The 8,636-nt window shown below is 59.8% G+C and overlaps 1 protein-coding gene across 1 annotated transcript; it reads left to right on the top strand.

Annotated features, from left to right (window-relative positions):
• Nucleotides 1-391: 391 nt before the first annotated feature.
• GPR37L1 (G protein-coupled receptor 37 like 1) lies at nucleotides 392-5,837 on the top strand. The gene is made up of 2 exons (XM_009978456.2): nucleotides 392-1,084; nucleotides 5,028-5,837. Exons 1-2 carry the CDS (start codon nucleotides 392-394, stop codon nucleotides 5,835-5,837), a joined length of 1,503 nt encoding a protein of 500 aa, XP_009976758.2.
• The last annotated feature ends 2,799 nt before the right edge of the window (nucleotides 5,838-8,636 follow it).

The following is an 8,636-nucleotide window of genomic DNA, read 5'->3' as shown; positions in this document are numbered from 1 at the left end:
GAGGTCTCAGCTCAAGAGCTGAGCTCAGCAGTCCGTCCCCAGTGCTGAGCCATGGGCATCCTTCATCTGGCATGTTCTGGGAGGGTGCTGGGGAGATGTGAGGGGACGTTGGGGGATGCTGAGCTGCCTAGCCTGGGTGCTGGCACATCTCTGCAGAGCTTGGCAACCTCCCCGGGTGCGGGTGGGTGACCAGCAGAGGGCTGGCTCTGCCGCTTCCAGCGCTGCTTTTGTTCTGCCCAGAGCTCTCAGAGAGCCCAGAGCAGCGGCCGGAGCCGGACAGACCGGCTGCTTCTCCAGGCTGCTCCCTCGCTGCCCGCAGCCCCGGAGTCCTTGCGCTCGGGGCTGCTCTGTCTCTCGCCACACGCTTTCTCCAGAGGGTGAGGAAGGGACCATGTCTTCTCTGCCATCACTTCTCCTCCTGCTGCTGATGCTGCTGGTGCTGGGGGCTGCGGCAATCCAAGGCAGGGCTGGGCAGCCTGGGGAAGGCAGCACCCACCATGGCCAGGGTGCGGATGGAGGTAGGACTCTGCCCATGGTTTCCTGGCACAGTCCAGAGGTCCAGGTGATGAAGGAGCGACTGCGCCGGGGGACAGAGGAGGACTCCAAGTCGGTGCAGCAGTACGTGCCGGGGATGCGGATGGAGTTTCCACGGCCCCTTAACTCTGCCAGCCTGCACCCAACCAAGGCCCTGCTGCCATCCAGCACAGATCCATCTGAGCAGCAACAAGGGGTCCCCACAGACAGGGAGGGGGCAGACCCCCGAGCTAACCTAACCACCATGTCTGACAAGCGGTTGCAAATCCAGAACCCCTTGTACCCAGTGACGGAGAACTCCTACAGCGCCTATGCCGTGATGTTCTTGTCCCTCATTGTGTTTGCAGTGGGCATCATCGGAAACCTCTCCGTGATGTGCATCGTGTGGCACAACTACTACATGAAGAGTGCCTGGAACTCCATTCTGGCCAGCCTGGCTTTCTGGGACTTCCTCATCCTCTTCTTCTGCCTGCCTGTGGTCATCTTCAATGAGATCACCAAGAAGAGGCTGCTGGGGGACGTGTCCTGTCGCATCGTGCCCTTCATGGAGGTAAGGGGCTGGCTGCACAGGGCCCTGAAGGGCTCAAGGGCTTGGCTCCTCTCTGCCTTCTTACTTGGGGGGCAGTTCATGCTGCCCATGGCCTGGCGCAAGGACAGTCCCAATATTGTCTTTCCCTTTGCCTCTGCCCTGGGCCATTCCTCAGGCTCTGCAGCCAGCACCAATGCTGCCAGGGCTGGGAAGAGCTCATGAAACCCTCCTTTGTCCAGCCAGCACAGGGACTTCTGCCCATGGGATCCCTCTGTCTATCCCTGTCCCATCCCAACACCTCCCAGCCCATCGGCTCAGCACCACAGTGTGCTGACCCAGCACTGGCCATGGTGGGCTGCTGAGGCTGACCCCAGGGCAGAGGGCCGCAGGTATGGCAGAGCTGAGCAGCACTGGGGTGGGAGAGCCCAGGGATTATGTCTGGGATCCTGAGAACTTTGCTTGTCCTCAAGACTCACGCGTGATGGATTGGCTGTGTTTAGGGTGAACTGGGGACCCACTGAGAAGGCTACAGGGACTGTGGTGACACGGGAAGGCAGAATGAGCAAAACCACCCCAGATGGCATGGTTCTGTATGGTCCTGCTCTTGTGTTGAAAACAAATCCACACTGTGGGGCATTTCCCATCCTGCAGGGACATCTGGGATCAGGCTGCTCCCCTCTGTCTCCATGTACGACAGACAGACCCAGCCTGCCTGTGCATCTTGTCTGGGGCTCCAAAGTCTGGTTTATCAAAGAAGGGTGCAAATATAAGGTTGGAAGGGATCAGAGACAGTGTCAGGTTCCTGGAGACCCTCTCAGGCTTGTTCAGGCTGGGGTTCAAAACCTGCCCATCCCACCAAGCACCTACTGCCATAGTCAGTGCCCATCAAGCAATGTACGAGAACCAGCCACAAGCTGAGGTCATGGCTCGGGCAGCTGCTGCCCTGGCTCTCTGCAAAACTGATCAGGTTGTGTGGGACCACTGACACCCTTCGGCACTCATTCTCAGGCCAGACCTGCCCCTCCCAGGGCTGTCACTGTGCTGAGTTGGGACCTGACCTTCTGTTGTCACCAGATCTGTCTGTGCCCATCACCAGGACTCAAGCCTACTCAGAGAAGTAACAGTTGGAGTGGGCCCTTGGCACTCAGATGGGGAAAGCTCATTGTTGCAGTCACTACAGGCAAAGAAATGGCCCCGAGACATTGTCATGTGCCATCACATCTCCTCCCCAACATGCCCTGCCCTGGTCCAGCTTCTGCTGGAGAACAGGACCCACAGGGCTCTTGGGTGCAGCACCTGGCTGCATCCTGCACTCTGGGTGGCTGGATTAACCTCTCCTGCTTCACCTGATAGTGGCTGCAAGTTGGAGTGACTCCAGCATGGGCTGGGGGATGGATGTGGGCCTGGATGGGCTGGCACAGCCCCCACTGCCAGGGCTGTGAGGTGAGTGGGTTTGAGGCCACTGCTGCCACCAGTCATCCCGCTCTGTCCTGATGCTCTGTGCCCTGCTGGCACCGTGGCAGTCAGGTCCCCAGTGTCAGTGCCCTTGCGCAGGGTCTGCAGAGGCACGGGGGTCCCTGGACACTCATGGACAACTTGGCTGTGCACACCCCTAGCAGGGGACCCTGATGGTACCACAGAGTCCTTTGGGTGCAGGCCTGGGGTGATGGACTTGCACCCTGGGTATCTTGCCAGGCACAGCTCTAAATCTGCGAGTTACAGCCCAGCACAAAGACCCGGCGTTTGCTAAAGGAGATGGGCAGCTCCTGCTCTCCGCACTGTCTCTCCTGCTCAGCAAGCAGGAGCTGCTCATCTCTGGAGGTCTCCTACCCCAGCCTCTCGCTAAATGAACTGTTTGCCCTGTCCCTATCCTCCACCTCAGGCTCTTGATGTCGTAGCCAGGCAGAAAGAGGACTTGCAGAGGGGCAGGAATATGGACCTGTGTTTGCCCAGGCAGGCAGGCTTAGTGCCCTGGGTGAGGACAGGAAGGAAAGGGTGATGTCCCCAGACCAGACCCCTTCCTGAAGAGGCTCTGTCATGGCCTGGCTCTGAGCTGCTCATGGACTCCCTGGCCATGTCCCTGCAGGAGATCCCCAGGGTGGCACCAGTGACTGGAAGCACCAGGGTGCCCCTGGGACAGCTCGGTCCCCAAAGGAGGTGAGAAGGATGATGGGATGCTGGGGCTGCTGAAGGACAGGCATGGCACCGCGCCGGGGTGGGTGTGCTCCTGGTGCGGTCCTGCTGCTGATTCTGCCCTCCTGCCTCCAGGCCCCTAAGCATGGGCAGGAAGGAGGCTCCAGGGTTTCTCTGTTCACCTGGGACCCAGCACCAAGGACCCTCCAGCCTGGGTGGGGGGACACGGCCAGGCCAGAGCTAAACCTCCAGCGGTCAGCGGTGAGAGGGGAATCAACCCTGCAGCCCAGGAGTCAACGTCCAGCCATTCTGTACAGGACCGTGCCAGCGTTTCAGGCTGCTGGATGATCCCTGCAAGGAACAAATCTTCCATCCTCCGCTTTGTGGCTACTCGAATGCTTGGGAGGGTGCGGACACAAAGCCAGGGTTTTGGAGCAGAGCTGGCGACGTGGGCTCCTGGTGACAGGCAGTGTGCAGAGCTGTGCCTGGGGTGATCCGTGGCACCAGCTGTGTCCCTGCCAAGGCACTGGGGAAGGATGCTCTGCCATGTCGGAACTACATGCCAAGACCAAAGGGACCAGGAGACACAGAAGAGCCTGGGCCGGGGGAGGGGGGGGGGGGGGAGGAGAGGCAGCAGAACCGCCGTGCTGGGAGGGCTGCAGGTGCTAGCCAGGGAGCTGGGCAAGTGTGCTGGGTGCTGATTGTGGGGCAGAGGGATGGTGCTGGATGCTCAGGGTGGCTCTGGGCGGAGGATCTGGGATGTGAGCAGTATTGTTGGGCAATGGGTCTGAGTGCAGGATGGTGATGCTGGGCCAGTGCTCTGGTGCTGTGTCTGGGGGGGTGCTCCTGTGCATAACCAAACAGTGATGCTGGGTACTTGGCATCAGTGCTAGTCATGAGCTGCTGTCCTCTGCGACACTGAACAGGCCAACCCAGGACCACTGGAAAAGGCTGGGGGTGGGGTGTGTGTGTGTGGGGTGTATGTGTGCAGTGCCAGACCTGTTTAGGGCTGCTGCCCAGGCATCATGCAGAGCCTTGGGGGGTTTCCTGAGTGCTGGGAAGGTCCGTCAGTACAGGGTGACGTCTGCTGGCTTCATGAGGCCAGAACAGCCATGGGGCTGGAGGGCACCAGCACGGGCTCTGCCGCTCTGGCCGAGGGCTCCAGGCAACTGGCAGCTCTGGGGCTGGGACTGTGAATGCTGGTTGTGACCCTCGGTGCCTTGCCAGCCCTCCCAGAGTCACTGTGATTCCTCTGCCTCCTCTGGCCTTTTCCCTTTGGCAAACGACATGTTTTTCCTGCCATTCTCAATGCAGCGGAAATTGCTGATTTGTGACAATAGCACCTTAACTCGTTTGGCTGTCCAGGAAGCAGGCGGCAGCTCTGCAGAGCAGCGCAGGGACAAGCCAGCTTGGGGCAGCGGGGGGGCCTTAGGGACACTGGGAAGGTGCTGGTGGGTGTGATGGTCCCTGCTTTCCCTCTCCACGAGCCATTGAGAACAGAGGAAGAGCCTGAGGGACAATCCTGCTTATTCCCACCCTGGCTGGACAGACAGATAGACATCGAGCAAAACCTCTTTCTTCTGCAGAAAAAGGAGCTGGGCAGGGCCAAACAGGTCAAGGGACATTTTTATCCACTGCTCTTTCGGGAATCACACAAAAGCATCTCCAATGCTGGGATGCAGCCACAGGCTGTGACCCCTCTAAAACCTCTGAGGAAGAGTCTTGGGCTGTGGTCTTGGGTAGCTGGGGATTTACTACCAGCCTGGTGAGGTCAAGCCCCTCATGATGTCCCTGCAGCAAGGCCCACTGGTTCTGCCTCCCCTCTCACCAGGTATCGTCGCTGGGAGTCACCACCTTCAGCCTCTGCGCTCTGGGCATCGACAGGTTCCATGCAGCCACCAGCCCCCAGGCCAATGCCCGGCCCATCGAGCAGTGCCAGTCCATCATTGCCAAGCTGGCCGTCATCTGGGTGGGCTCCATGACGCTGTCAGTGCCAGAGATCCTGCTCTGGCAGCTGGCACAGGACACATCTCCCGTGTCTGGCGTGGTGACGGAGTATTGCACCATGAAGCCCTCATCCAACCTGCCCGAGTCTGTCTACTCGCTAGTGCTCACCTACCAAAACGCTCGGATGTGGTGGTACTTCGGTTGTTACTTCTGCTTGCCCATCCTCTTCACTGTCAGCTGCCAGCTGGTGACCCGGAGGATCAGTGGCACCGAGAAGACCGAGTGTCGAGGCACCAAGCATAGCCAATGCGAGCGTCACTTGAATTGCACCATCATTGGACTGACCATCATCTATGGGCTCTGCACCACCCCTGAGAATGTCTGCAACATCGTGGTAGCCTACATGTCCCCTGACATGTCCAAGCAGACCTTGGACTTGCTCAACCTCATCAACCAGTTCTTCCTATTCTTCAAGTGCTCAGTGACGCCTGTCCTGCTCCTGTGCCTCTGCAGACCTCTGGGCCAGGCTTTCATGGACTGCTGCTGCTGCTGCTGCGAGGGCTGCAGCCCTGACTCTGCCTCCAGCGAGGACAGCGCTGACAGCAAGCTCAAAACGGAGATGTCCTCCTCTATCTTCTTCGACAAGCCCCGGGAGTCCCCTCCACCCCTCCTGGCCCTTGGCACACCTTGCTAAGTGCCCCTGGGGAGCCGTAGAGATCGATCCACCACCTCCTCCCAAGACGAAACGTTGTTTTGCCATTAGAGCCCGTGTCTGGACGTGGAGAAAGCAGAAGAGACAGCTCAGGGGGCTGTGCCATGGGCTTCAAACCCCATGTGGGGCAAGTGGGGCTTGAAACCCCGGTCTCTGCAGCTACATTGGTGGCCTTCTTGCCTCTGCCCAAAGGCCAGCAAGGACATCAGCACCTTCCCATCCTGGCTGCCTGGCCAGGCTCAGAAGGGTTGCTGCTCTGGAGATGGAGTTGTGCCAGAAAGGTCCCATCTGAACCTAGGGAGGGTTTCCATGGTGGCTTGAAGAGGATATAGCAAACACGAACTGCCCTCATCCTGTGCCATTCCGTCCTGCCAGCCCCCTCCGCAGTAGGAGAAGGTCCCAGTGACCACATCCCATCGGATCCAAGCAGTGCCCTGTAAGAGCTCAATAAATCAGTAACCTAGAGCATGTCGTGCATGCAGCCATCTGGCACTGCTGAGTAGAGCCTTGGGGCTTGGATGGCTCTTTCCTAAAACCTGGGGGTTCTGAGGTGGGCATGGGCAGCTGGGGGGGGGGGCCTAAAGGCAGGAAAGCAGTTGGGCCAGGGCAGGCAGCATCTAAGGTCGATGGGGAACAAGACCCCAGCCCCTCTGTCCCCTTGCTGAGCAAGACAGTGCCAAGCCAGCCCCTGGGAGAGTCCCCTCCAAAGCACTGAGCTTGGGGTGGCATGTAGGACATGAACTGGTCCCAGCACTGAGCTGAGGTGCTCTGCAGCCTGTGGGGCAGCTGGTTCCTCATCTGCACCACGCAAGACCAGGTGCTGCTGCTGCATGGTGCTGCCGTGCAGTGCTGGGGTGGCCAGGCAGGACCACCACCCCCAGCACCCCTTGGGAAGCCAACAGAGTGAGCACATTTCATGCGAACAGCTTTGCGCAGGGCTCCTGGCCTCCATCCACCTGCCCATCGCAGGTACAAAAGCATCCCAGGATGATGGTCTCAGGGCATCAGGGTTTCTAAGCCCCACATCCACCCCATGCCCAAGGCTCCTGCATCTGTGGAGAGCTTCAGGGAGCAGCCCAGGCGGTGGGATCAGGCTGAGGGCAGGCTGGCCATGTTGGCCCCGTCCGTCAGAGCTGTTAAAGCTCCTTGTCCTGCCGCTGGCGCCTGCCCCAGCCCGCAAATGCTGGGGCGAGGGAGATGGTTGCTATGGCTGGATGAATTGTGAGGGGCTCACTGCAGGCTTTGTGCGGCATCGACACCCACTGGGCTTTGCTTTCACAGCCTCGTTTCCAGGGAAACAAAAGCCCCAGTTTTCTTCAGAGAGGACAAAAGTGGGTTTTTCCTTTCCTCCCCTCCCTGCCACCACTGGGCCCTGCAGCTCGGGAGCTGCCAGGAATAAGATGGGTCTCATCCTGGTGCAGGGATGGAGGGGGGGTGCAGAGCCCAGGCTGCCTGCCATGCCCTCACCCCTTTGCTTCTCCCCAGGGTGAGTGGGGTCCCTGTGGCTTTGGTGACGGTGGGAGGAAGGGCGCGGGGGCAGCTCTCATGCAAGCTGTCCGCACCGCTCCATCCTGAGCCTGGGCCAAGGGCAAACAAAGCCAGGCTTGTTGCTGCGGCCAGCAGGGCTGGATGTGTGTGTGGGAGAGCTGGGCGGGGGGCAGGGAGGACGCAGGCAGCAGCATCATCTCAGGCTGTTGGCAACACATGGCCTCGAGCAGGCAGAGCACCCCACGGACCCATCAGAGCCAGCTCCAGCACCTCTTGGGTGAGCGCGATCACATCGCACGGCTCCAGGGCTGCCTGGGGGACAGGGACCACTGCCCTGCGCTCCAAGGCACAGGTGCAGTCTCCGGGAGGGATGGGGGCGGCAATGGCAAGGAAGCAACGCGACTGTAACCACACCCCCCAACGCAAAATTGTTAATTTATTATTAGGAGGCAAAAAAATTGTACAATTACAAGAATCATTTACCAACAGAGGTAAAATCTGAGCCAAAATACCTCTTAAAAAAAAAAAGGAGGGGCTGGAGGGTGACAACACTTTACAAGTCGTTAAATTAAAAAAAAAAAGAAAAAAAAGAAAAAAGGAAACCTCTCTTTGTGCAATTCTGCAAAAACGAGAACAGAAGAGAAACCTCCGGCCTCACCACCCTGGACCCGAGCAGGGGAAGGGGGAATGACACAGGCCCACAGCCCCCTGCCCCTGGGCCACCCACCACCCTCTCCCCGAGCCCTCAGCTGGGGACAGGCAGCTGCTTCCCCGCTGTGCCACCAACTCAACTCCACTCCGCACCCACCCTCTCGATGCCAGCACGTCCCCTCTAGTCCAGCTAAGGCCCCCCCCCACCTGGCCAGGCCCCCAGGGCTGCACCTGCAGAGACCCGGCAACTCATCACGACACAAATGGGCAAAGTCTTCCTGACCTCCCTAAAATTTCCTCTCGCCCTCTTCCCACCTGCACACAGGACCCAACCGTGACCCCCCCGGCCTCGCTGCCCCCTGCCCCCACAGCCAGGGCACCAGAGCTGGGGGCTGGTGTGGGGAGCCAGGCACGGGGAGCGGGGCATGTCCTGGAGCACCCCCTTGAAGCAGGGCACACGGAGCAGGGCATGGGGAGTGGGACACATCCGGGAGCACCTCCTTGGAGCAGGGCACGGGGAGCGGGCCACACGTGGGAGCACCCCCTTGACTCTGGCAGGCCACACTGCAGGTCCACAGGGGCTCTCATGGCCCTGCACGTGTCCCCCTTCTCCAGCATCCCTGCACGATGCCCTTGGCCAGG

This window comes from Tauraco erythrolophus (genome assembly GCF_009769465.1).
Source record: "Tauraco erythrolophus isolate bTauEry1 chromosome 27 unlocalized genomic scaffold, bTauEry1.pri scaffold_49_arrow_ctg1, whole genome shotgun sequence".
Lineage (NCBI taxonomy): Eukaryota > Metazoa > Chordata > Aves > Musophagiformes > Musophagidae > Tauraco > Tauraco erythrolophus.
The sequence above is the reverse complement of the archived record's forward strand: the minus strand, read 5'-3'. Positions and strand labels throughout refer to the sequence as shown.

Coding starts and splice junctions, on each gene's coding strand:
- GPR37L1 (XM_009978456.2), top strand. CDS start 392: ATGTCTTCTCTGCCATCACTTCTCCTCCTGCTGCTGATGCTGCTGGTG. Junction 1,085..5,027: donor GCATCGTGCCCTTCATGGAG/GTAAGGGGCTGG, acceptor CCCTCTCACCAG/GTATCGTCGCTGGGAGTCAC.